The 27,778-nt window shown below is 55.9% G+C and overlaps 1 protein-coding gene across 3 annotated transcripts in view; it reads left to right on the top strand.

Moving 5' to 3' along the window:
- The window catches only part of pkd2 (polycystic kidney disease 2), a 75,404-nt gene that overhangs the window by 40,235 nt on the left and 7,391 nt on the right, over window positions 1–27,778 (top strand). For all 3 annotated transcript variants that reach the window (XM_072495225.1, XM_072495224.1, XM_072495223.1), the window contains 7 exons: window positions 53–223; window positions 1,957–2,138; window positions 9,143–9,263; window positions 9,925–10,023; window positions 12,096–12,217; window positions 12,356–12,473; window positions 13,935–14,098. In XM_072495225.1, the coding sequence (XP_072351326.1) occupies window positions 53–223; window positions 1,957–2,138; window positions 9,143–9,263; window positions 9,925–10,023; window positions 12,096–12,217; window positions 12,356–12,473; window positions 13,935–14,098 (977 nt within the window). The remainder of the gene's footprint in view (window positions 1–52; window positions 224–1,956; window positions 2,139–9,142; window positions 9,264–9,924; window positions 10,024–12,095; window positions 12,218–12,355; window positions 12,474–13,934; window positions 14,099–27,778) is intronic.

The raw sequence follows: 27,778 nt of genomic DNA on the forward strand, positions 1-27,778 counted from the left end.
AGTTGAGAGTTGATTGAATGGAAGTAATAATTGCTTCACTCTTGTTTTCCAGCTGTCCTTGGTAGCAATTTGCATCAATCTCTATCGCACATCAATAGTCAGCAAATCACTCGGACAGTTACTTGAGAACCAGAATTCCTACCCCAACCTAGAGTCTCTGGCATATTGGCAGATTCAGTTTAACAACATGGCTGCGGTGGTGGTATTTTTTGCTTGGATAAAGGTATATTTATAGTTAAACTATATAGCTTGAGCATCCGTATTGAGTTCCTTGTTCAAGCCTTTCAACTCCAAACTTTTCCTCAATCCATTTTTTTGGGGGTTAAGCCACAAAACGGCGCATCGCGAACAGCGTGACGGGGTGTGAATAAGCTCATAAAACACAAAACGGCTATAAACTCTGTCCCACACATTACATACACTACTTGCACAGTTTCAAAGGACCCACTCTTCTATCCATGCCAATAGGCCGTTAGTCCAGTACATGGCTGTCTTCCTCAGTGCTAGAGTTATTGCAACTGAAAGAGTAGAACCCCTACAGTGCAGAAGGAGGCCATTTGGCCCATCGAGTCTGCACCAACCCTCTGAAAGAGCACCCCCACTTCCCCGCCCTGTCCCGTAACCACCTAACCTACACATCTTTGGACACGAAGGGGCAATTTAGTATGGCCAATCCACCTAACCTGCACATGTTTGGACTGTGGGAGGAAATCAGAACACCCGGAGGAAATCTCTCTCACTGGGATACTCCACCCAGTCACCCAAGGACGGAAGTTAACCCCAGTCCCTCCCTAGTGCTGTGAGGCAGCAGTGCTAGCCACAAGAGTATGAGGAATATTTTATAGACTAATAATAAGGGATGATGTAATTGAGGTGTTCAGATGATTAAATGATTTAATAAAATAGATAAAAACTATTTCCTCAGGTAGTACTTTTACCCATAAAGAGCAGTGGCAATCTGGAACTCTCCCAAAATGTTTTCAGGCTGCGCTTCAATTAAAAATGCCAAAACTGAGATTGAAAGATTTTTGTTGGGCAAGGGTATCCAGAACGAAGGTGGTTAGACAGAGATAAGGGGCGAGATTCTCCGACCCCCCGCTGGGTCGGAGAATCGCCGGAGGCTGGCGTGAATCCCGCCTCCGCCGGTTGCCGAATTCTCCGGCACCGGATATTCGGCGGGGGCGGGAATCATGCCGCGCCGGTTGGCGCCCCCTCCCCCCGCGCGATTCTCCGGCCCGAATGGGCCGAAGTCCCGCTGCTAAAATGCCTGTCCCGCCAGCGTAGATTAAACCAGCTACCTCACTGGCGGGGCAAGGCGGCGCGGGCGGGGTCCGGGGGGGTGGGGGGGCCGCGGGGCGATCTGGCCCCGGGGGGTGCCCCCACGGTGGCCTGGCCCGCGATCGGGGCCCACCGATCCGCGGGCGGGCCATTGTCGTGGGGGCACTCTTTTCCTTCCGCCTTCGCCATGGTCTCCACCATGGCAGAGGCGGAAGAGACTCCCTCCACTGCGCATTCGCGGGAATGCCGTCAGCGGCCGCTAACGCTCCCGCGCATGTGCCGCCCGGAGATGTCATTTCCGCGCCAGCTGGCGGGGCACCAAAGGCCTTTCCCGCCAGCTGGCGGGGCGGAAATTCGTCCGGTGCGGGCCTAGCCCCTTAAGGTTGGGGCTCGCCCCCCCCCCCCCAAGATGCGGGGCATTCTGCACCTTTGGGGCGGCGCGATGCCTGACTGATTTGCGCCGTTTTGGGCGCCAGTCGGCGGGCATTGCGCCGATACCGGAGAATTTCGCCCAAGATGCAGATCGGGCGCGGCCTGCTTAAATGATGGAACAGGCTGGGGGGGGGGGGGGAGATTGAATGACGACTTCACTCAATGGAGCTGCCATTTAATAATTGAGGTTTGCTTCAGTTAAATTAGAAAGTGAAATTGATTTATCACAAACTTTTATTTTCACAGATCTTCAAATTTATTAGCTTCAATAAAACAATGACCCAGTTGTCTTCTACCGTGTCTCGCTGCGCCAAAGACATCTTGGGCTTCGCCATCATGTTTTTTATTGTTTTGTTGGCTTACGCTCAGCTGGCATACCTTGTCTTTGGCACTCAAGTTGATGACTTCAGCACTTTCTACACCTGCATGTAAGTGTCTTTTTAGGGGACAGGAATGTGAGTCTCAACTGGTTGGACTATTGAAGGATCTCTTATTTTCTAATAAGAGACGGGCAAAGATTGAGTTTATTCCAAAAACCTGGTTAATACACTTTCTTTTTTTAAAAATATATTTTATTCAAGATTTTTGGCCAAACATAACAGTACGTAGTGTTTCTTTTACACAACAATAAAGCAATATAAATAACAGTGGCCAGTTTTAAACAAATAAATAAATAATATATAAACAAAAACAAAACTGAATGGTAACTGCCTTGTCCAAAATAAATACTCTCTAAAAATACAATCCAACAATCCAATATACAATTACCTATAACAAATACCTATACATATACAATAACATCCCTGAGAGTCCGTCCGATTTTCCCCCCCCCCCCCCATGGTAGCTGCTGTTGTCTACTTCTTCTCCATTCCCTCTATCTTTCTGTGAGGTAATCGACGAACGGTTGCCACCGCCTGGTGAACCCCTGAGCCGAACCCCTTAACACAAACTTAATCCGTTCTAACTTTATAAACCCTGCCATGTCGTTTATCCAGGTCTCCACACCCGGGGGTTTGGCTTCCTTCCACATTAACAATATCCTGCGCCGGGCTACTAGGGACACAAAGGCCAACACGTCAGCCTCTCTCGCCTCCTGCACTACCGGCTCTTCTGCAACCCCAAATATAGCCAACCCCCCGCTTGGTTCGACCCGGACCCCCACCACCTTCGAAAGCACCTTTGCCACCCCCACCCAGAACCCCTGTAGTGCCGGGCATGACCAGAACATGTGGGTGTGATTCGCTGGGCTTCTCGAGCATCTCGCACACCTATCCTCTACCCCAAAAAATTTACTAAGCCGTGCTCCAGTCATATGCGCCCTGTGTAACACCTTAAATTGTATCAGGCTTAGCCTGGCACACGAGGACGATGAGTTTACCCTATGTAGGGCATCAGCCCACAGCCCCTCCACAATCTCCTCCCCCAGCTCTTCTTCCCATTTCCCTTTCAGCTCATCTACCATGATCTCCCCCTCGTCCCTCATTTCCCTGTATATGTCCGACACCTTACCATCCCCCACCCATGTCTCTGAGATCACTCTATCCTGCACCTCCTGCGTCGGGAGCTGCGGGAATTCCCTCACCTGTTGCCTCGCAAAAGCCCTCAATTGCATGTACCGAAATGCATTCCCTTGGGACAACCCATATTTTTCCGTCAGCGCTCCCAGACTCGCAAACGTCCCATCTACAAACAGATCTCTCAGTTGTACTACCCCAGCTCTTTGCCATGCTCCAAATCCCCCATCCATTCTCCCCGGAATGAACCTATGATTGTTTCTTATCGGGGACCGCACCGAAGCTCCCATCCTTCCCCTATGCCGTCTCCACTGCCCCCAAATTTTCAATGTAGCCACCACCACCGGGCTTGTGGTGTATTTCTTTGGTGAGAACGGCAACGGTGCTGTCACCATTGCTTGTAGGCTAGTCCCCCTGCAGGACGCCCTCTCCAATCTCTTCCATGCCGCTCCCTCCCCTTCTCCCATCCACTTACACACCATTGAAACATTGGCGGCCCAGCAGTACTCACTTAGGCTCGGTAGTGCCAGCCCCCCCCTGTCCCTACTACACTGCAAGAATCCCCTCCTCACTCTCGGGGTCATCCCAGCCCACACACAACTCATAATACTCTTCTCGATTCTTTTGAAAAAAGCCTTCGTGATCACCACCGGGAGGCACTGAAACACAAAAAGGAATCTTGGGAGGACCACCATTTTAACCGCCTGCACCCTACCTGCCAATGACAGGGACACCATGTCCCATCTCTTAAAGTCCTCCTCCATCTGTTCCACCAACCGCATTAAATTAAGCCTGTGTAATGTACCCCAATTCTTGGCTATCTGCATCCCCAAGTACCGGAAGTCCCTTGTTACCTTCCTCAACGGTAAATCCTCTATCTCTGCTCTGTTCCCCTGGATGCACCACAAACAACTCACTTTTCCCCATGTTCAATTTATACCCTGAAAAATCCCCAAACTCCCCAAGTATCCGCATTATCTCTGGCATCCCCTCCGCCGGGTCCGCCACATATAGCAACAAATCATCCGCATACAGAGATACCCGGTGTTCTTCTCCCCCCCTGAGTACTCCCCTCCACTTCCTGGAACCCCTCAATGCTATGGCCAGGGGCTCAATCGCCAGTGCAAACAATAAAGGGGACAGAGGGGAGTACCTCTATGGAGCCGAAAATAGTCAGACCCCCGACCATTCGTGACCACGCTCGCCATCGGGGCCCTATACAGCAACTGTACCCACCTGATATACCCATCCCCAAAGCCAAATCTCCTCAGCACCTCCCACAAATAATCCCACTCCACTCTATCAAATGCTTTCTCGGCATCCATCGCCACCACTATCTCCGCTTCCCCCTCTGGTGGGGGCATCATCATTACCCCTAGCAGCCTCCGTATATTTGTATTCAGCTGTCTCCCCTTCATAAACCCAGTTTGGTCCTCATGAACCACCCCCGGGACACAATCCTCTATCCTCATTGCCATTACCTTGGCCAGAATCTTAGCGTCCACATTCAGGAGGGAAATGGGCCTGTAGGACCCGCATTGCAGCGGGTCTTTTTCCTTTAGGAGGAGCGATATCGTTGCCTCTGACATAGTCGGGGTCAGCTGCCCCCTTTCCCTCTCCTCATTGAAGGTTCTCATCAGTAGCGGGGCCAGCAAGTCCATATATTTCCTATAGAATTCAACTGGGAATCCGTCTGGTCCCGGGACCTTCCCCGCCTGCTTGCTCCCAATCCCTTTCACTACTTCCTAATTCTCAATCTGTGCTCCCAGTCCCACCCTCTCCTGCTCCTCCACCTTGGGAAATGCCAGCTGATCCAGAAAGCACATCATTCTCTCCTTCCCATCCGGGGGCTGAGCTTCATATAATCTTTTGTAAAATGCCTTGAACACTCCATTCACTCTCTCTGCTCCCCGCTCCGTCTCTCCCTCCTCATCTCTCACCCCCCCTATCTCCCTCGCTGCTCCCCTTTTCCTCAGTTGGTGGGCCAGCAACCTGCTCGCCTTCTCCCCGCATTCGTACTGTACACCCTGTGCCTTCCTCCATTGTGCCTCTGCATTACCCGTAGTCAACAAGTCAAATTCTACATGTAGCCTTTGCCTTTCCCTGTACAGTCCCTCCTCCGGTGCCTCCGCATATTGTCTGTCCACCCTCAGAAGTTCTTTCAACAACCGCTCCCTTTCCCTACCCTCCTGCTTTCCTTTATGTGCCCTAATAGATATCAGCTCCCCTCTAACCACTGCCTTCAGTGCCTCCCAGACCACTCCCACCTGCACCTCCCCATTATCATTGAGTTCCAAGTACCTTTCAATACACCCCCTCACCCTTAAACACACCCCCTCATCTGCCAATAATCCCATGTCCATTCTCCAGGGTGGACGCTGTTGTTTTTCTTCCCCTATCTCCAGGTCCACCCAATGTGGAGCATGATCCGAAATGGCTATAGCCGTGTACTCCGTCCCCGTCACCTTTGGGATCAGTGCCCTTCCCAAAACAAAAAAATCTATTCGTGAATAAACTTTGTCGACATAGGAGAAAAACGAAAACTCCTTACTCCTAGGTCTACTAAATCTCCAGGGGTCTACTCCTCCCATCTGCTCCATAAAGTCCTTAAGCACCCTAGCTGCAGCCGGCCTCCTTCCGGTCCTGGACCTCAATCTGTCCAGCCCTGGGTTCAGCACCGTATTAAAATCTCCACCCATTACCAACTTCCCCACTTCTAGGTCCGGGATTCGTCCTAACATATGCCTCATAAAGTTGGCATCATCCCAGTTCGGGGCATACACGTTCACTAATACCACCGCCTCCCCTTGCAATTTGCCACTCACCATCACGTATCTGCCCCCACTATCCGCCACTATAGTCTTTGCCTCAAACATTACCCGCTTCCCCACTAGTATGGCCACCCCCCTGTTTTTTGCGTCTTGCCCCGAATGGAACACCTGCCCCACCCATCCTTTGCGTAGTCTGACCTGGTCTATCAGCTTCAGATGCGTCTCCTGAAGCATAACCACATCTGCCTTAAGTTTCTTCAGGTGTGCGAGTACCCGTGCCCTCTTAATCGGCCTGTTCAGCCCTCTCACATTCCACGTGATCAGCCGGGTTGGGGGGCTCTTTACCCCCCCCCCCCCCCCCCCCCCACCTGATGACTAGCCATCTCCTTTTTCAATCCAGCTCCTCACCCGGTTCCCACGTAGCCGTATCTCCCCCAAGCGGTGTCCCCCCCCCCCCCCCCCGACCCCCCATACCAGCTCCCCCTTCTCCCCAGCAGCAGCAACCCAGTTAACCCCCCCGGCTAGATCCCAAACTAGCGTAATTGCACCCCCTGTGTTGCTCCCAGAAGTCAGCAAACTCTGGCCGACCTCGGCTTCCCCCCGTGACCTCGGCTCACAGTGTGTGAGGCCCCCTCCTTCCTGCTTCCCTGTTCCTGCCGTGATTACCATAGCACGGGAACTTCCCCAATGGCCGGCGCCCTCAGCTCCTCATCCTCCCTCCCCCCCCCCCTCCCCCACGACATGGGGAAGAGAGAAAAGTTACAGGGTCGCAGGATTAACAACTTGGGAAGTCATCTCTTCCCTCTTTCCCCCCCCCTTCATCCCACATATTCACCCCCCCACTTTGTCCCAAACGTTCTTTTTCTGGCCCGCTCACTCCAGTTTCTCCTCGACAATAAATGTCCACGCCTCATCTGCTGTTTCGAAGTAGTGGTGTTTCCCTTGATGTGTGACCCACAGTCTTGCCGGTTGCAGCATTCCAAATTTAATCTTCCGTTTGTGCAGCACCGCCTTGGCCCGATTAAAGCTTGCCCTCCTTCTCGCCACCTCCGCACTCCAATCTTGATATACGTGGATCACCACGTTCTCCCACCTACTGCTCCGAGTTTTCTTTGCCCATCTGAGGACCATCTTTCTGTCCTTATATCGGAGAAATCTCACCACTATGGCTCGAGGAATTTCTCCAGCCCTCGGTCTTCGCGCCATAACTCGATAGGCTCCCTCCACCTCCAGCGGACACGTCGGGGCCTCCGATCCCATTAACGAGTGCAGCATCGTGCTCACATGCCCCGACGTCCGCCCATTCTACACCTTCGGGAAGACCAAGAATCCTTAAATTCTTCCTCCTCGCATTATTCTCCAGTACCTCCAGCCTTTCCACACACGTTTTGTGTTGTGCCTCGTGCATCTCCGTTTTTACCACCAGGCCCTGTATGTCGTCCTCATTCTCAGCAGCCTTTGCCTTCACGACCCGAAGCTCCTGTTCCTGGGTCTTTTGCTCCTCCTTTAGCCCCTCAATCGCTTGTAATATCGGGGCCAACAGCTCCTTCTTCATCTCCTTTTTGAGTTCTTCCACGCAACGCCGCAGGAACTCTTGTTGGTCAGGGCCCCATATTAAACTGCCTCCTTCCGACGCCATCTTGCTTTGTGCCTGCCTTCCTGGCCGCTGCTCTAGAGGATCCACCGCAATCCGGCCACGTTCCCCTCTTTTTTTCCATCCGTGTCCAGGGAGGATTCCCTTCTGGATTACTGCACAGTGTTTTTTGTCGTTAAAATTGCCGTTGGGGCTCCTATCAAGAGCCCAAAAGTCCGTTCCACCGGGAGCTGCCGAAACATGCGACTTAGCTGGTCATCGCCGCACCCGGAAGTCCTCGTTAATACACTTTCAAGTGCAAGAAAAAGAAACAAAAGCCAAGCAGGGCATAACTAAAAGAACAATGGAAAGAGAACAAAGAAGAGAGGGGGCACCGCATGCACCAAGAGCTTTTTACCTGGTACAGTTCCCCTCTCTGCCCCTAATTGGCTTACAAGTTTTGAATTGTGACTTCTGAATGATGTTCCATACCATCACCCGCGCTGGTATCTAACTTACTGGCTCTGCGCATTTGCAGTCTAGATCCTGAAAGGCTGGTGTAACATTTTATCACTGCCAAACTTCAAATGTATAATCTGACCTTGACTCAGAACAATACAAACTTGTATTTCACCTACAAACAACTAAATCTTTATTTGACTTTCCCGCAGTTACAATATTTTCAAAACTTGGTTTTAATATTTCCCTACAATTATTATTTATTATATAATTATTTATTATATAATTTCTCTTTATCGTGTTATACCTTTTTCCCTACGTGTCGGCACATCCAGAAATACAATATAGGAAGCATCAGTTTACATATATTGTTATTTTCTTATGTACACACTGGATCTCTTGCTCCCGCTGCACTGGTCTACAGGCACGGACCACTGTCATGGCATTGCCAGATTTCCATATGGTTTAATTTAATTCCTCTTTAAGTTGGTATGCAACTCTCCTCAGTTCTTTAGGCAATATACTTAACAGTGTTTGACTCATTGAGTACCAAACGCCCCAGATGTAAGAGGCAGGTGCTTGATGACATTTTGTTCCACTGTTTTGGTCTTTGGGTTCTTCAGGTTTTTATCCATAGCCATCTGAAACTAGTCATTTGTTTCTGTCTATAAATCTCTGCCGTGAGAGGCAGGAAATAAAAGATGGGATACTTGGCTGCTCCTCCTAAAGTATTTGAAAGAAGGCTGGATGAGTTAGGTAGCTGTGACTTGCAGTAACATTCCCTGACACCTCAGCTGTTGGGTTAGACAGAACCATTGTACATACTTAAGCTGCAAACATGGATCTGGATTCTGATATTTAGCACAGGAAATGTCCACTTTCAATTCTGCCTTATTCAGTTCTTAACTTGGGCGCTTTTATTGGACAAACCCATTGTACAATTACAACCAATGGAAAAATTCTCTCCCTTATCAAAAACATATTTCTTATTTATGGATTAAATTCTGTATTCTATTCCTTATTAATATCAAATAAAGATAGAGGTGGCAGATTGTTAACAAGCACAAGTGACGGGGCCATGTCTTTTTAAATCACAATATTTTTTTAAATTACAGCTTTACTCAATTCCGCATCATCCTGGGGGATTTTGACTTCACCAAGATTGAAGAAGCTGACCGGATTCTGGGACCCGTGTATTTTGTCACTTTTGTGTTCTTCATCTTTTTCATTCTCCTGGTGAGTAACGACTGCAATCAACCCTGAAGGAGAAATTTTTAAAAAGTATTTGCACAACACTTGCGAATTCAATTGATTACCCCGTTCTCGGTTTCTTGCACTATTTTCTGTTGCTACGAGACTCACCATTTTAGGGGTACGAGTGAGCGTTTAGCCACTGGTGCCGGCTGAAAGAGTGCAAGGGCAAGGCTCGTGGAAGCTGATCAGGTGATGTTCCAGTCAGCAAAATTCAGTTGTGGTTCAGTTCACAGTGACCATAGTTCCATCTGGATCAATACTTCTTCCAAATCCAGTTGATATGAGTGCAGTTTCATTGGGAATTGAATTGCACCTGGTCTTGAGCTTGGAGCTCCAAAACAGGGAAGATTAATGCAAAGACCCATCATAATACCTCTCATTTTGTAAACCACCCCATCCTAAAGTTTTCCTAATGCAGACTATTTTACTGTTTGAAAAGGAATGGGTAGCCATCTTATGCGAACAAATATTCAGGCCCTTAGGGGGTGCACTTGTCCATAACGCCCCTATCTTATAAAAGTAGCTGATGCTTTAACTCATGTGCAGTGCCACAGGAGATCTGCTAACATTCTGTAAAACAATTATTTAATTGTAAATTCCCACTTGAGATTGGTTCTCAGTTGATTTCTGCTTATTTCACCAGAACATGTTTTTGGCCATCATTAACGACACCTACTCTGAAGTGAAATCTGACATGGCCCAGCAGAAATGTGAGATGGAGCTCACCGACTTTATCAAGAAGGTATTGATTTGATATTTGTCATAATTTGGATTTGCTCACGTAGAAGACATTGCATGTGCGCAAGAGACTTTTGACGGGCACAGTTGTGGTTCGGTTTAAGGTGCGTTTAATTTTGTCACCTGACCATTTAATATGTTGCTGCCTTGTGATATGTCCAGGTTTCTAATCCTACCAATAATTTATAAAATTGTTATCTGCAGTCGCAGTTTTGCATTTCTGGCTAATGGTTCTTGGTCTGATTTGGCGCTGAGAGCCTCAGATAAAATTTTGATTGCCATGTGTGATGGTTTTTCTCAGTTAAGTATTACACATGGACAGTGACATGAAGAGTTCCAAGACTACATTCTTGATTTGGCTCCTCTTAAATCAGTGCCATTGAATGTTGTCGTATTGCATTCTTTGTTTCTGATCTTCAGTACCATGACTCACTGAGACAGTCCCCAGAACAGTTGCTGTTCCACATTCCAGGTTGTTTGTTGGGGTTTTGTTATTTGTGTGGTTATTATTTTTGCCATTTCATGTGGATTCAGATTTGCACTATTTGTGATGACTTTGGACACCTGAAATACAGGTGCTTGACCAAAACTGTTTGCAGCTTTGTGTGGACCAAGAATATATTATCTGAAAATAAAACGCAAAATATTGCAGACGCTGGAAATCTGAAATAAAAATAGAAAATTCTGGATAAACTCAGCAGGCGTGGCAACATCTGTGGAGCAAGAAACAGAGTTAAAGTTTTGAGTCTAAATGACCATTCTACAAAAGGGAAGAAGGATAGAACTATAATGAATTCTATAGCTGGAGGGGGTTGGGGTAGAATGGAAAGTCAGGGAAGGTCGGAGCCAAGGAGAGTGACAAAGATGTCATGGAATTTGTCTTCTGTCATCTCTCCATCTCTCCTTATCTCCGGGAGCCTATCACTGACTTCCTATTATGTCTCCCTAGGCGCTGGTTTAGCACAGGGCTAAATCGCTGGCTTTTAAAGCAGACCAAGGCAGGCCAGCAGCACGGTTCAATTCCTGTACCAGCCTCCCGAACAGGTGCCGGAATGTGGCGACTAGGGGCTTTTCACAGTAACTTCATTTGAAGCCTACTTGACAGTAAACGATTTTCATTTTCATTCCCACCCCCACACAAACTATATTGTTAATTACATCTCTCTCTTCAGTTCTGAAGAAGACTGATATGGACTCAAAATGTTGACCATGTTTCTCTCTCCACAGATGTTGCCAGGCCCACTGAGTTTGTCCAATATTTTCTATTTTATTATAATGTATTATCAGCCCTGGAATAATGCTGTGTTATGGTATAGTCCTGTCTTGAGTCTGGTCCAAACACGGTGGCTAACTCAGCCATAAATAGAACTAACCTTTCCTAATTTCATTAATGGTTCTCTCTGCTCCAGGGGTCCCGGAATAATTCCCACTTCCTTCTGTTATCTCGGCAACTGCAATTTTAGCTTTTTAATATCAACAGGAAAGATCCATATACATCACTCCTTCCTATCCCCATGGACACCTGCTTTGCATTCCACCTCTGCACAATTAGTAATGTTTCCTCCGGCACAGCAAGCTCCGAATGCCCATGCCACCACAGCTAAAGCATACCTTGAATGAGATGATTGACTTATACAAGCATGACCCAATTACAAGTGTTGGGCCTGTGATAATAGTGTTTTAGTTCAGAAATTCAAAGGGCTCCATCTTGAACAGCATAACAGCACAGTGAGTGTTCTTGCTAAGCTGCAGACATACTCGGCTGTGCAGGAGCCTGGAAGACACCATGCAGCTTGCTTCTGTTATAATTATCACCCGTGCATACAAATTGTAAATGGACAACACATGGAGGGAGGGGGGGGGTGAGACGACAGACCACGCACAACAGGGGGGAAGGGGGGCAGGCCACGCACAACAGAATTTTACAGGAAACTTGGAGTACAACACCAATTGTCTGGTTACCAAAAGTCTCAGTTGTTTATAAAGTTTTGAGCTTTAATCTGATTGTTTTCCTACTAGTTACCTTGTGTTAACCGGTGACCATTGATCCTAGAAAAAACTTTTTTCTTTGACTAGGGGTGCAGCAAGGCCATGGCGAAACTCCGGCTGAGAAAGACAACGGTGGATGACGTCACAGAGAATCTGCGGCAAACAGGCGGCAAACGGAATTTTGATGAATTGCGGCAGGATCTGAAGGGGTACAGTGAAAATTGCTTACACTGAAGGCGGTTTTCTAGTTGATATCTGAAGGCATACAGTGAAAATTAGAGCGAAGGATATTTTCCAATTGGTGCACAGTTAGTTTTTAAAAATCACATGCATTTTTCACTGTGTAGGAAGGGTCATACTGATGCGGAGATAGAAGCCATCTTTGCTAAATATGACCAGGATGGGGATCAGGAACTGACTGAACATGAACGTCAACAGATGAGGGATGACTTGGAGAAAGAGCGGGTGAGTTAGTCTTCAAGTGGTTTCACTAAGTTGTGACATGCTTTCCACATTTATTAATCAGACTATGGTGGTAATGTCAATGTAAGTTATTGGTAAATGAAATGAAAATCGCCTCTTGTCAGAAGTAGGCTTCAATGAAGTTACTGTGAAAAGCCCCTAGTCGCCACATTCCGGCGCCTGTTCGGGGAGGCGGTTACGGGAATTGAACCGTGCTGCTGGCCTGCCTTGGTCTGCTTTCAAAGCCAGCGATTTAGCCCTGTGCTAAACAGCCTCTGTGAGCCCCTAAATTCGTGTGAGTTGGTTGAACCTGTTTCAAATGATGGATTAATGAAGTAAGATATCAAGGCAATTAAATCTTCGGCCCATCTAGTCTGCTCTGTCATTCAATGAGATCATGGCTGATCTGATATAATCCTCAACTTCACTTTCCCACCTTATCCCCATAACCCTGGATTCCCTTAAAAATCTGTCCATCTCCGCCTTTAACATACATATGACCTAGGGCAGCACGGTGGCACAGTGGCTAGCACTGCTGCCTCACAGCGCCAGAGACCCGGGTTCAATTCCGGCCTTGGGTGACTGTGTGGAGTTTGCACTTTCTCCCTGTGTCTGCGTGTGTTTCCTCCCACAGTCTAAAGATGTGTTTGCCCATTCATTGAACTTGTCCAAATCACACTGAAGCATCTCTGCATCCTCCTCACAGCTCACCCTCCCACCCAACTTTGTGTCATCTTCAAATTTGGAGATATTACATTTAGTTCCTTCATTCAAATCATTAATATATATTGTGAATAGCTGGGGTCCCAGCACCAATCCCTGCGGTACCCCACTAGTCACTTCCTGCCATTTGAAATAAGACGCATTTATTCCAGCTCCTTGTTTCCCAATCCGTTTTCTCTCCACCTCTGCACACTACCCCCAATCCCATGTGCTTTAATTTTACACATTAATCTCTTAAATGGGACTTTGTCTAAAGCCTTCTGAAAGTCCAAATAAACCACATCCACTGGCTTCCCCTCATCAACTCTACTAGGTACATCCTCGAAGAATTTCAGCCGATTATCCAGCATGATTTTTCTTTTGTAGATCATGTTTGACTCTGTCCGATCCTGTCACTGTTTTCGAAGTGCTGTTATTAAATTTTTTATAATGGACTCTAGCATTTATCCTTCCATACCTGGGAGCCTTTCCTGAACTGCCTGCAATTTCACCATCTCTTTCCTTGGATAAGTCCCAGCACCAATCCCTGTGGTACCCCACTAGTCATTTCCTGCCAATTTGAAAAAAGCAGGTGTGTTTACATGTGAGCTACATCAACTTACTTTCCTGAATTTTACACCAGTTTGTAGTGTGAATTTTACACGAGGTGGTGTGGGTAGTTTATATGCCTGCATGTGTTCTGTCAGCGTAGAAGTGAATACATTCATGCCCAAAATAATGGAATTTTATTTTAAATTAAAGGATGATTTGGACTTGGACAGGAGCTCGTTACCTCGGTCAACCAGTGGCAGAAGCTTCCCGCGGAGTCTGGACGATTCTGAGGACGAAGATGAAGAAGACAGTGGTCACAGTTCGAGGAGGAGAGGCAGCAGCTTCAGTGGAGTTTCCTATGAAGAGTTTCAAGTGTAAGTGTTTATATTTGTGCTTCATTTAATTCATTCCCTCAAAGATAATAGAAATCATCCTCTGGAGGGGAGTCAAGTTTACAGATGATCTGAAAGTCTGAAATGTAAACAGACTTCAGGAGGGCAGACTGATGGAATGGTGGAGGATGGAAGTGAATGTAGCAAGGCAATGCAATCCAGTAGGAAGGATGAGGAGAGGCAATGCACGGTTCATGAACTACCTTTATAACCATATTCAGTTTGTTAAATCAAACCGGCTTGTTTCTGGCCCTCTTACAGTTAAAAAGGGTGTCCATAGAATCCCTACAGTGCAGAACGAGGCCACCTGGCCCATTGAGTCTGCACTGACCCTCTGAAAGAGCACCCCACCCAGACCCACTCCCCCATCCTATCCCTGTAATCCCACCTAACCTGCAAATCCCTGGACACTAAGAGGTAATTTAGCATGGCCAATCCATCTGATCTGCACATCTTTGGACTGTGGGAGGAAACCGGAGAACCCGGAGGAAACCCACGCAGACACTGGGAGAACGTGCAGACCGTGATCCAAGGCTGGAAATGAACCCGGGTCCCTGGCGCTTTGAGGCAGCAGTGCTAACCACTGGGTCCTTTTTGCAGTCCTGTTTTTTTTCTATTTATATAAACCATGTAGTTCAGGCAACAGGGCTCTTTGATCTATCTGTGTTTAAGTAGTCTACAGGCTCTGTTTTGCGCAATTTGCAACTCAGTTTTGTCAATGTATAAAAGACATTTTTTGGTCTTCACATTCTGCTGAACTTGACTAGCTGCAGGGGCAGGATTAGCGGGCCTGTTAGCCGTGGATGCAAATCCCATCCATGATGGGCACTCTAGCTTCCCGGGCCCACCCTGATGGTGCAATCAGGTTCATGCCCAGGAAGGGCGCAAACCTGATTGGCATGCATTTGAATCCGTTAGAATATGTCGCATCTTCAGCCCTCATTGAATAACGGATGGGAAAAACTTTTGAGTTGCTGCCCAAAGTGTCTTTAAGTGTAGAGGCGTGACAGCGATGAGATCTCCTGAATGGTGCAGCCAGAGTAAGAAGGCTGCCTTTAACTTTGTCTATCACTGAAGCAGAGAGCAACTGTGACCTCAAACATTCCTGAAACTTTAAAATTAATTTACGGGGTGCAGGCGTCGCTGGTTAGGCCAGCATTTATTGCCCATTTTTAGTTGCCTTTCAGAAGGTGGTGATGAGCTGCCTTCTTGAATCACTGCAGTCCCTGAGGTGTAGGTGCACCCACCGTGCTGTTAGGGAGGGAGTTTCAGGATTTTGACCCAGCGACAGTGGGTCACCCCTCCCCGGCCCCTCCAATTGCCATAACACCTCTGCGACCAGGGGATGAAGGAGTGATTTTAACCATCAGGATATTGGAGCTGAGGAGGTCTTGAGTACCTGCTGCCTGGTCAATGCGGGAGGTTGATGACGACTCGCAATGATGGATGGCCTGTGATGCTCCTCAGCTACTGCTTGTCTCTGACACCTGTCTGTCTGCTGCCAGCACGCTGACTCCCCGCCTCCTGTCTGTCTGCTGCCAGCACGCTGACTCCCCGGCTCCTGTCTGTCTGCTGCCAGCACGCTGACTCCCCGCCTCCTGTCTGTCTGCTGCCAGCACGCTGACTCCCCGGCTCCTGTCTGTCTGCTGCCAGCACGCTGACTCCCCGGCTCCTGTCTGTCTGCTGCCAGCACGCTGACTCCCCGCCTCCTGTCTGTCTGCTGCCAGCACGCTGACTCCCCGCCTCCTGTCTGTCTGCTGCCAGCACGCTGACTCCCCGCCTCCTGTCTGTCTGCTGCCAGCACGCTGACTCCCCGGCTCCTGTCTGTCTGCTGCCAGCACGCTGACTCCCCGGCTCCTGTCTGTCTGCTGCCAGCACGCTGACTCCCCGCCTCCTGTCTGTCTGCTGCCAGCACGCTGACTCCCCGGCTCCTGTCTGTCTGCTGCCAGCACGCTGACTCCCCGGCTCCTGTCTGTCTGCTGCAACACGCTGACTCCCCGCCTCCTGTCTGTCTGCTGCCAGCACGCTGACTCCCCGGATCCTGTCTGTCTGCTGCCAGCACGCTGACTCCCCGCCTCCTGTCTGTCTGCTGCCAGCACGCTGACTCCCCGCCTCCTGTCTGTCTGCTGCCAGCACGCTGACTCCCCGCCTCCTGTCTGTCTGCTGCCAGCACGCTGACTCCCCGCCTCCTGTCTGTCTGCTGCCAGCACGCTGACTCCCCGGCTCCTGTCTGTCTGCTGCCAGCACGCTGACTCCCCGCCTCCTGTCTGTCTGCTGCCAGCACGCTGACTCCCCGGCTCCTGTCTGTCTGCTGCCAGCACTCTGACTCCCCGGCTCCTGTCTGTCTGCTGCCAGCACGCTGACTCACCGCCTCCTGTCTGTCTGCTGCCAGCACGCTGACTCACCGCCTCCTGTCTGTCTGCTGCCAGCACGCTGACTCCCCGGCTCCTGTCTGTCTGCTGCCAGCACGCTGACTCCCCGCCTCCTGTCTGTCTGCTGCCAGCACGCTGACTCCCCGCCTCCTGTCTGTCTGCTGCCAGCACGCTGACTCCCCGCCTCCTGTCTGTCTGCTGCCAGCACGCTGACTCCCCGGCTCCTGTCTGTCTGCTGCCAGCACGCTGACTCACCGCCTCCTGTCTGTCTGCTGCCAGCACGCTGACTCCCCGCCTCCTGTCTGTCTGCTGCCAGCACGCTGACTCCCCGGCTCCTGTCTGTCTGCTGCCAGCACGCTGACTCCCCGCCTCCTGTCTGTCTGCTGCCAGCACGCTGACTCCCCGCCTCCTGTCTGTCTGCTGCCAGCACGCTGACTCCCCGGCTCCTGTCTGTCTGCTGCCAGCACGCTGACTCCCCGCCTCCTGTCTGTCTGCTGCCAGCACGCTGACTCCCCGGCTCCTGTCTGTCTGCTGCCAGCACGCTGACTCCCCGCCTCCTCTCTGTCTGCTGCCAGCACGCTGACTCCCCGGATCCTGTCTGTCTGCTGCCAGCACACTGACTCCCCGGCTCCTGTCTGTCTGCTGCCAGCACGCTGACTCCCCGGCTCCTGTCTGTCTGGTGCCAGCACGCTGACTCCCCGCCTCCTGTCTGTCTGCTGCCAGCACGCTGACTCCCCGGATCCTGTCTGTCTGCTGCCAGCACGCTGACTCCCCGCCTCCTGTCTGTCTGCTGCCAGCACGCTGACTCCCCGCCTCCTGTCTGTCTGGTGCCAGCACGCTGACTCCCCGCCTCCTGTCTGTCTGCTGCCAGCACGCTGACTCCCCGCCTCCTGTCTGTCTGCTGCCAGCACGCTGACTCCCCGGATCCTGTCTGTCTGCTGCCAGCACGCTGACTCCCCGCCTCCTGTCTGTCTGCTGCCAGCACGCTGACTCCCCGGCTCCTGTCTGTCTGCTGCCAGCACGCTGACTCCCCGGATCCTGTCTGTCTGCTGCCAGCACGCTGACTCCCCGCCTCCTGTCTGTCTGCTGCCAGCACGCTGACTCCCCGCCTCCTGTCTGTCTGCTGCCAGCACGCTGACTCCCCGCCTCCTGTCTGTCTGCTGCCAGCACGCTGACTCCCCGCCTCCTGTCTGTCTGCTGCCAGCACGCTGACTCCCCGCCTCCTGTCTGTCTGCTGCCAGCCATCTGACTCCCCGCCTCCTGTCTGTCTGCTGCCAGCACGCTGACTCCCCGCCTCCTGTCTGTCTGCTGCCAGCACGCTGACTCCCCGCCTCCTGTCTGTCTGCTGCCAGCACGCTGACTCCCCGCCTCCTGTCTGTCTGCTGCCAGCACGCTGACTCCCCGGCTCCTGTCTGTCTGCTGCCAGCACGCTGACTCCCCGCCTCCTGTCTGTCTGCTGCCAGCACGCTGACTCCCCGCCTCCTGTCTGTCTGCTGCCAGCACGCTGACTCCCCGCCTCCTGTCTGTCTGCTGCCAGCACGCTGACTCCCCGGATCCTGTCTGTCTGCTGCCAGCACGCTGACTCCCCGCCTCCTGTCTGTCTGCTGCCAGCACGCTGACTCCCCGGATCCTGTCTGTCTGCTGCCAGCACGCTGACTCCCCGCCTCCTGTCTGTCTGCTGCCAGCACGCTGACTCCCCGCCTCCTCTCTGTCTGCTGCCAGCACGCTGACTCCCCGCCTCCTCTCTGTCTGCTGCCAGCACGCTGACTCCCCGCCTCCTGTCTGTCTGCTGCCAGCACGCTGACTCCCCGCCTCCTCTCTGTCTGCTGCCAGCACGCTGACTCCCCGCCTCCTGTCTGTCTGCTGCCAGCACGCTGACCCCCCGCCTCCTGTCTGTCTGCTGCCAGCACGCTGACTCCCCGCCTCCTGTCTGTCTGCTGCCAGCACGCTGACTCCCCGCCTCCTGTCTGTCTGCTGCCAGCACGCTGACTCCCCGGATCCTGTCTGTCTGCTGCCAGCACGCTGACTCCCCGGCTCCTGTCTGTCTGCTGCCAGCACGCTGACTCCCCGCCTCCTGTCTGTCTGCTGCCAGCACGCTGACTCCCCGGCTCCTGTCTGTCTGCTGCCAGCACGCTGACTCCCCGGATCCTGTCTGTCTGCTGCCAGCACGCTGACTCCCCGCCTCCTGTCTGTCTGCTGCCAGCACGCTGACTCCCCGGCTCCTGTCTGTCTGCTGCCAGCACGCTGACTCCCCGGATCCTGTCTGTCTGCTGCCAGCACGCTGACTCCCCGCCTCCTGTCTGTCTGCTGCCAGCACGCTGACTCCCCGGCTCCTGTCTGTCTGCTGCCAGCACGCTGACTCCCCGCCTCCTCTCTGTCTGCTGCCAGCACGCTGACTCCCCGGATCCTGTCTGTCTGCTGCCAGCACGCTGACTCCCCGGCTCCTGTCTGTCTGCTGCCAGCACGCTGACTCCCCGCCTCCTGTCTGTCTGCTGCCAGCACGCTGACTCCCCGGATCCTGTCTGTCTGCTGCCAGCACGCTGACTCCCCGGCTCCTGTCTGTCTGCTGCCAGCACGCTGACTCCCCGGATCCTGTCTGTCTGCTGCCAGCACGCTGACTCCCCGCCTCCTGTCTGTCTGCTGCCAGCACGCTGACTCCCCGCCTCCTGTCTGTCTGCTGCCAGCACGCTGACTCCCCGCCTCCTGTCTGTCTGCTGCCAGCACGCTGACTCCCCGCCTCCTGTCTGTCTGCTGCCAGCCATCTGACTCCCCGCCTCCTGTCTGTCTGCTGCCAGCACGCTGACTCCCCGCCTCCTGTCTGTCTGCTGCCAGCACGCTGACTCCCCGCCTCCTGTCTGTCTGCTGCCAGCACGCTGACTCCCCGCCTCCTGTCTGTCTGCTGCCAGCACGCTGACTCCCCGGCTCCTGTCTGTCTGCTGCCAGCACGCTGACTCCCCGCCTCCTGTCTGTCTGCTGCCAGCACGCTGACTCCCCGCCTCCTGTCTGTCTGCTGCCAGCACGCTGACTCCCCGCCTCCTGTCTGTCTGCTGCCAGCACGCTGACTCCCCGGATCCTGTCTGTCTGCTGCCAGCACGCTGACTCCCCGCCTCCTGTCTGTCTGCTGCCAGCACGCTGACTCCCCGGATCCTGTCTGTCTGCTGCCAGCACGCTGACTCCCCGCCTCCTGTCTGTCTGCTGCCAGCACGCTGACTCCCCGCCTCCTCTCTGTCTGCTGCCAGCACGCTGACTCCCCGCCTCCTCTCTGTCTGCTGCCAGCACGCTGACTCCCCGCCTCCTGTCTGTCTGCTGCCAGCACGCTGACTCCCCGCCTCCTCTCTGTCTGCTGCCAGCACGCTGACTCCCCGCCTCCTGTCTGTCTGCTGCCAGCACGCTGACCCCCCGCCTCCTGTCTGTCTGCTGCCAGCACGCTGACTCCCCGCCTCCTGTCTGTCTGCTGCCAGCACGCTGACTCCCCGCCTCCTGTCTGTCTGCTGCCAGCACGCTGACTCCCCGGATCCTGTCTGTCTGCTGCCAGCACGCTGACTCCCCGGCTCCTGTCTGTCTGCTGCCAGCACGCTGACTCCCCGCCTCCTGTCTGTCTGCTGCCAGCACGCTGACTCCCCGGCTCCTGTCTGTCTGCTGCCAGCACGCTGACTCCCCGGATCCTGTCTGTCTGCTGCCAGCACGCTGACTCCCCGCCTCCTGTCTGTCTGCTGCCAGCACGCTGACTCCCCGGCTCCTGTCTGTCTGCTGCCAGCACGCTGACTCCCCGGATCCTGTCTGTCTGCTGCCAGCACGCTGACTCCCCGCCTCCTGTCTGTCTGCTGCCAGCACGCTGACTCCCCGGCTCCTGTCTGTCTGCTGCCAGCACGCTGACTCCCCGCCTCCTCTCTGTCTGCTGCCAGCACGCTGACTCCCCGGATCCTGTCTGTCTGCTGCCAGCACGCTGACTCCCCGGCTCCTGTCTGTCTGCTGCCAGCACGCTGACTCCCCGCCTCCTGTCTGTCTGCTGCCAGCACGCTGACTCCCCGGATCCTGTCTGTCTGCTGCCAGCACGCTGACTCCCCGGCTCCTGTCTGTCTGCTGCCAGCACGCTGACTCCCCGGATCCTGTCTGTCTGCTGCCAGCACGCTGACTCCCCGCCTCCTCTCTGTCTGCTGCCAGCACGCTGACTCCCCGCCTCCTGTCTGTCTGCTGCCAGCACGCTGACTCCCCGCCTCCTCTCTGTCTGCTGCCAGCACGCTGACTCCCCGCCTCCTGTCTGTCTGTGCTGCCAGCACGCTGACTCCCCGGCTCCTGTCTGTCTGCTGCCAGCACGCTGACTCCCCGGCTCCTGTCTGTCTGTTGCCAGCACGCTGACTCCCCGCCTCCTGTCTGTCTGCTGCCAGCACGCTGACTCCCCGCCTCCTCTCTGTCTGCTGCCAGCACGCTGACTCCCCGCCTCCTGTCTGTCTGCTGCCAGCACGCTGACTCCCCGCCTCCTGTCTGTCTGCTGCCAGCACGCTGACTCCCCGGCTCCTGTCTGTCTGCTGCCAGCACGCTGACTCCCCGGCTCCTGTCTGTCTGCTGCCAGCACGCTGACTCCCCGCCTCCTGTCTGTCTGCTGCCAGCACGCTGACTCCCCGGCTCCTGTCTGTCTGCTGCCAGCACGCTGACTCCCCGCCTCCTCTCTGTCTGCTGCCAGCACGCTGACTCCCCGGATCCTGTCTGTCTGCTGCCAGCACGCTGACTCCCCGGCTCCTGTCTGTCTGCTGCCAGCACGCTGACTCCCCGCCTCCTGTCTGTCTGCTGCCAGCACGCTGACTCCCCGGATCCTGTCTGTCTGCTGCCAGCACGCTGACTCCCCGGCTCCTGTCTGTCTGCTGCCAGCACGCTGACTCCCCGGATCCTGTCTGTCTGCTGCCAGCACGCTGACTCCCCGCCTCCTCTCTGTCTGCTGCCAGCACGCTGACTCCCCGCCTCCTGTCTGTCTGCTGCCAGCACGCTGACTCCCCGCCTCCTCTCTGTCTGCTGCCAGCACGCTGACTCCCCGCCTCCTGTCTGTCTGTGCTGCCAGCACGCTGACTCCCCGGCTCCTGTCTGTCTGCTGCCAGCACGCTGACTCCCCGGCTCCTGTCTGTCTGTTGCCAGCACGCTGACTCCCCGCCTCCTGTCTGTCTGCTGCCAGCACGCTGACTCCCCGCCTCCTCTCTGTCTGCTGCCAGCACGCTGACTCCCCGCCTCCTGTCTGTCTGCTGCCAGCACACTGACTCCCCGCCTCCTGTCTGTCTGCTGCCAGCACGCTGACTCCCCGGCTCCTGTCTGTCTGCTGCCAGCACGCTGACTCCCCGGCTCCTGTCTGTCTGCTGCCAGCACGCTGACTCCCCGCCTCCTGTCTGTCTGCTGCCAGCACGCTGACTCCCCGCCTCCTGTCTGTCTGCTGCCAGCACGCTGACTCCCCGCCTCCTCTCTGTCTGCTGCCAGCACGCTGACTCCCCGCCTCCTCTCTGTCTGCTGCCAGCACGCTGACTCCCCGGCTCCTGTCTGTCTGCTGCCAGCACGCTGACTCCCCGGCTCCTGTCTGTCTGCTGCCAGCACGCTGACTCCCCGGCTCCTGTCTGTCTGCTGCCAGCACGCTGACTCCCAGCCTCCTGTCTGTCTGCTGCCAGCACTCTGACTCCCCGGCTCCTGTCTGTCTGCTGCCAGCACGCTGACTCCCCGGCTCCTGTCTGTCTGCTGCCAGCACGCTGACTCCCCGCCTCCTGTCTGTCTGCTGCCAGCACGCTGACTCCCCGCCTCCTGTCTGTCTGCTGCCAGCACGCTGACTCCCCGGCTCCTGTCTGTCTGCTGCCAGCACGCTGACTCCCCGCCTCCTGTCTGTCTGCTGCCAGCACGCTGACTCCCCGCCTCCTGTCTGTCTGGTGCCAGCACGCTGACTCCCCGGCTCCTGTCTGTGTGCTGCCAGCACGCTGACTCCCCGGCTCCTGTCTGTCTGCTGCCAGCACGCTGACCCCCCGGCTCCTGTCTGTCTGCTGCCAGCACGCTGACTCCCCGGATCCTGTCTGTCTGCTGCCAGCACGCTGACTCCCCGCCTCCTGTCTGTCTGCTGCCAGCACGCTGACTCCCCGCCTCCTGTCTGTCTGCTGCCAGCACGCTGACTCCCCGCCTCCTGTCTGTCTGCTGCCAGCACGCTGACCCCCCGGCTCCTGTCTGTGTGCTGCCAGCACGCTGACTCCCCGCCTCCTGTCTGTCTGCTGCCAGCACGCTGACTCCCCGCCTCCTGTCTGTCTGCTGCCAGCACGCTGACTCCCCGGATCCTGTCTGTCTGCTGCCAGCACGCTGACTCCCCGGCTCCTGTCTGTCTGCTGCCAGCACGCTGACTCCCCGCCTCCTGTCTGTCTGCTGCCAGCACGCTGACTCCCCGGCTCCTGTCTGTCTGCTGCCAGCACGCTGACTCCCCGGATCCTGTCTGTCTGCTGCCAGCACGCTGACTCCCCGCCTCCTGTCTGTCTGCTGCCAGCACGCTGACTCCCCGGCTCCTGTCTGTCTGCTGCCAGCACGCTGACTCCCCGGCTCCTGTCTGTCTGCTGCCAGCACGCTGACTCCCCGCCTCCTGTCTGTCTGCTGCCAGCACGCTGACTCCCCGGCTCCTGTCTGTCTGCTGCCAGCACGCTGACTCCCCGCCTCCTCTCTGTCTGCTGCCAGCACGCTGACTCCCCGGATCCTGTCTGTCTGCTGCCAGCACGCTGACTCCCCGGCTCCTGTCTGTCTGCTGCCAGCACGCTGACTCCCCGCCTCCTGTCTGTCTGCTGCCAGCACGCTGACTCCCCGGATCCTGTCTGTCTGCTGCCAGCACGCTGACTCCCCGGCTCCTGTCTGTCTGCTGCCAGCACGCTGACTCCCCGGATCCTGTCTGTCTGCTGCCAGCACGCTGACTCCCCGCCTCCTCTCTGTCTGCTGCCAGCACGCTGACTCCCCGCCTCCTGTCTGTCTGCTGCCAGCACGCTGACTCCCCGCCTCCTCTCTGTCTGCTGCCAGCACGCTGACTCCCCGCCTCCTGTCTGTCTGTGCTGCCAGCACGCTGACTCCCCGGCTCCTGTCTGTCTGCTGCCAGCACGCTGACTCCCCGGCTCCTGTCTGTCTGTTGCCAGCACGCTGACTCCCCGCCTCCTGTCTGTCTGCTGCCAGCACGCTGACTCCCCGCCTCCTCTCTGTCTGCTGCCAGCACGCTGACTCCCCGCCTCCTGTCTGTCTGCTGCCAGCACACTGACTCCCCGCCTCCTGTCTGTCTGCTGCCAGCACGCTGACTCCCCGGCTCCTGTCTGTCTGCTGCCAGCACGCTGACTCCCCGGCTCCTGTCTGTCTGCTGCCAGCACGCTGACTCCCCGCCTCCTGTCTGTCTGCTGCCAGCACGCTGACTCCCCGCCTCCTGTCTGTCTGCTGCCAGCACGCTGACTCCCCGCCTCCTCTCTGTCTGCTGCCAGCACGCTGACTCCCCGCCTCCTCTCTGTCTGCTGCCAGCACGCTGACTCCCCGCCTCCTGTCTGTCTGCTGCCAGCACGCTGACTCCCAGCCTCCTGTCTGTCTGCTGCCAGCACTCTGACTCCCCGGCTCCTGTCTGTCTGCTGCCAGCACGCTGACTCCCCGGCTCCTGTCTGTCTGCTGCCAGCACGCTGACTCCCCGCCTCCTGTCTGTCTGCTGCCAGCACGCTGACTCCCCGCCTCCTGTCTGTCTGCTGCCAGCACGCTGACTCCCCGGCTCCTGTCTGTCTGCTGCCAGCACGCTGACTCCCCGCCTCCTGTCTGTCTGCTGCCAGCACGCTGACTCCCCGCCTCCTGTCTGTCTGGTGCCAGCACGCTGACTCCCCGGCTCCTGTCTGTGTGCTGCCAGCACGCTGACTCCCCGGCTCCTGTCTGTCTGCTGCCAGCACGCTGACCCCCCGGCTCCTGTCTGTCTGCTGCCAGCACGCTGACTCCCCGGATCCTGTCTGTCTGCTGCCAGCACGCTGACTCCCCGCCTCCTGTCTGTCTGCTGCCAGCACGCTGACTCCCCGCCTCCTGTCTGTCTGCTGCCAGCACGCTGACTCCCCGCCTCCTGTCTGTCTGCTGCCAGCACGCTGACCCCCCGGCTCCTGTCTGTGTGCTGCCAGCACGCTGACTCCCCGCCTCCTGTCTGTCTGCTGCCAGCACGCTGACTCCCCGCCTCCTGTCTGTCTGCTGCCAGCACGCTGACTCCCCGCCTCCTGTCTGTCTGCTGCCAGCACGCTGACTCCCCGGCTCCTGTCTGTCTGCTGCCAGCACGCTGACTCCCCGCCTCCTGTCTGTCTGCTGCCAGCACGCTGACTCCCCGCCTCCTGTCTGTCTGCTGCCAGCACGCTGACTCCCCGCCTCCTGTCTGTCTGCTGCCAGCACGCTGACTCCCCGCCTCCTGTCTGTCTGCTGCCAGCACGCTGACTCCCCGGATCCTGTCTGTCTGCTGCCAGCACGCTGACTCCCCGCCTCCTGTCTGTCTGCTGCCAGCACGCTGACTCCCCGCCTCCTGTCTGTCTGCTGCCAGCACGCTGACTCCCCGCCTCCTGTCTGTCTGCTGCCAGCACGCTGACTCCCCGCCTCCTGTCTGTCTGCTGCCAGCACGCTGACTCCCCGCCTCCTGTCTGTCTGCTGCCAGCACGCTGACTCCCCGGCTCCTGTCTGTCTGCTGCCAGCACGCTGACTCCCCGGCTCCTGTCTGTCTGCTGCCAGCACGCTGACTCCCCGCCTCCTGTCTGTCTGCTGCCAGCACGCTGACTCCCCGCCTCCTGTCTGTCTGCTGCCAGCACGCTGACTCCCCGGCTCCTGTCTGTCTGCTGCCAGCACGCTGACTCCCCGCCTCCTGTCTGTCTGCTGCCAGCACGCTGACTCCCCGGCTCCTGTCTGTCTGCTGCCAGCACGCTGACTCCCCGCCTCCTGTCTGTCTGCTGCCAGCACGCTGACCCCCCGGCTCCTGTCTGTCTGCTGCCAGCACGCTGACTCCCCGCCTCCTGTCTGTCTGCTGCCAGCACGCTGACTCCCCGCCTCCTCTCTGTCTGCTGCCAGCACGCTGACTCCCCGCCTCCTGTCTGTCTGCTGCCAGCACGCTGACCCCCCGGCTCCTGTCTGTCTGCTGCCAGCACGCTGACTCCCCGGATCCTGTCTGTCTGCTGCCAGCACGCTGACTCCCCGGATCCTGTCTGTCTGCTGCCAGCACGCTGACTCCCCGGCTCCTGTCTGTCTGCTGCCAGCACGCTGACTCCCCGCCTCCTGTCTGTCTGCTGCCAGCACGCTGACTCCCCGCCTCCTGTCTGTCTGCTGCCAGCACGCTGACTCCCCGGCTCCTGTCTGTCTGCTGCCAGCACGCTGACTCCCCGCCTCCTGTCTGTCTGCTGCCAGCACGCTGACTCCCCGCCTCCTGTCTGTCTGCTGCCAGCACACTGACTCCCCGGATCCTGTCTGTCTGCTGCCAGCACGCTGACTCCCCGCCTCCTGTCTGTCTGCTGCCAGCACGCTGACTCCCCGCCTCCTGTCTGTCTGCTGCCAGCACGCTGACTCCCCGCCTCCTGTCTGTCTGCTGCCAGCACGCTGACTCCCCGCCTCCTGTCTGTCTGCTGCCAGCACGCTGACTCCCCGCCTCCTGTCTGTCTGCTGCCAGCACGCTGACTCCCCGGCTCCTGTCTGTCTGCTGCCAGCACGCTGACTCCCCGGCTCCTGTCTGTCTGCTGCCAGCACGCTGACTCCCCGCCTCCTGTCTGTCTGCTGCCAGCACGCTGACTCCCCGCCTCCTGTCTGTCTGCTGCCAGCACGCTGACTCCCCGGCTCCTGTCTGTCTGCTGCCAGCACGCTGACTCCCCGCCTCCTGTCTGTCTGCTGCCAGCACGCTGACTCCCCGGCTCCTGTCTGTCTGCTGCCAGCACGCTGACTCCCCGCCTCCTGTCTGTCTGCTGCCAGCACGCTGACCCCCCGGCTCCTGTCTGTCTGCTGCCAGCACGCTGACTCCCCGCCTCCTGTCTGTCTGCTGCCAGCACGCTGACTCCCCGCCTCCTCTCTGTCTGCTGCCAGCACGCTGACTCCCCGCCTCCTGTCTGTCTGCTGCCAGCACGCTGACCCCCCGGCTCCTGTCTGTCTGCTGCCAGCACGCTGACTCCCCGGATCCTGTCTGTCTGCTGCCAGCACGCTGACTCCCCGCCTCCTGTCTGTCTGCTGCCAGCACGCTGACCCCCCGGCTCCTGTCTGTCTGCTGCCAGCACACTGACTCCCCGCCTCCTGTCTGTCTGCTGCCAGCACACTGACTCCCCGCCTCCTGTCTGTCTGCTGCCAGCACGCTGACCCCCCGGCTCCTGTCTGTCTGCTGCCAGCACGCTGACTCCCCGCCTCCTGTCTGTCTGCTGCAGCACGCTGACTCCCCGCCTCCTGTCTGTCTGCTGCCAGCACGCTGACTCCCCGGCTCCTGTCTGTCTGCTGCCAGCACGCTGACTCCCCGCCTCCTGTCTGTCTGCTGCCAGCACGCTGACTCCCTGGCTCCTGTCTGAGGGAGGTTCTGCCCTATGTTGATCTCTCCCTTTGCTCCAGAGGGGGTTTAGGGTCGAGGGCTCACTGAAACATCCCCAAATGCTTTCACTGAGAATGAAACCTTTGCACTGAGAAGGACTAACCGCCTGGCGGGCAGGAAGGGCCAGTCAGAACGACTGTGTCCCGATGGGGAGAAGCCCATGCTACTGAGAGGTGGGGTAAGGAATGTGAGGCAAATTCCTTTGATTTACGTACCTTCCCACTACATCTGGGTGTGTTCCCAGGATGCACATCGGAGGTGGAGGCGGCCTGCTGCCTTGAACGCCCTGTTGCCTGAGTTGCCCTTGGCTGGGGCCCTCCGGAGGACCGGGCCTACTTTTGCATGGCGCTGATGTTGCCACGTCACCTTGTTCTGCCCGTTGTGCCTGAGTTCTGCTGGTCTCGAGAAGGGCTCGTCACTCAAACAAACAAAGAAAAAAGAAATGTACAGCACAGGAACAGGCCCTTCGGCCCTCCAAGCCCGTGCCGACCATGCTGCCCGACTAAACTACAATCTTCTACACTTCCTGGGTCCGTATCCCTCTATTCCCATCCGATTCATGTATTTGTCAAGATGCCCCTTAAATGTCACTATCGTCCCTGCTTCCACCACCACCTCCGGTAGCGAGTTCCAGGCACCCACTACCCTCTGCGTAAAAAACTTGCCTCGTACATCTACTCTAAACCTTGCCCCTCTCACCTTAAACCTATGCCCCCTAGTAATTGACCCCTCTACCCCGGGGAAAAG

This window comes from Scyliorhinus torazame, chromosome 3 (genome assembly GCF_047496885.1).
Source record: "Scyliorhinus torazame isolate Kashiwa2021f chromosome 3, sScyTor2.1, whole genome shotgun sequence".
In the NCBI taxonomy this organism is placed as follows: Eukaryota; Metazoa; Chordata; class Chondrichthyes; order Carcharhiniformes; family Scyliorhinidae; genus Scyliorhinus; species Scyliorhinus torazame.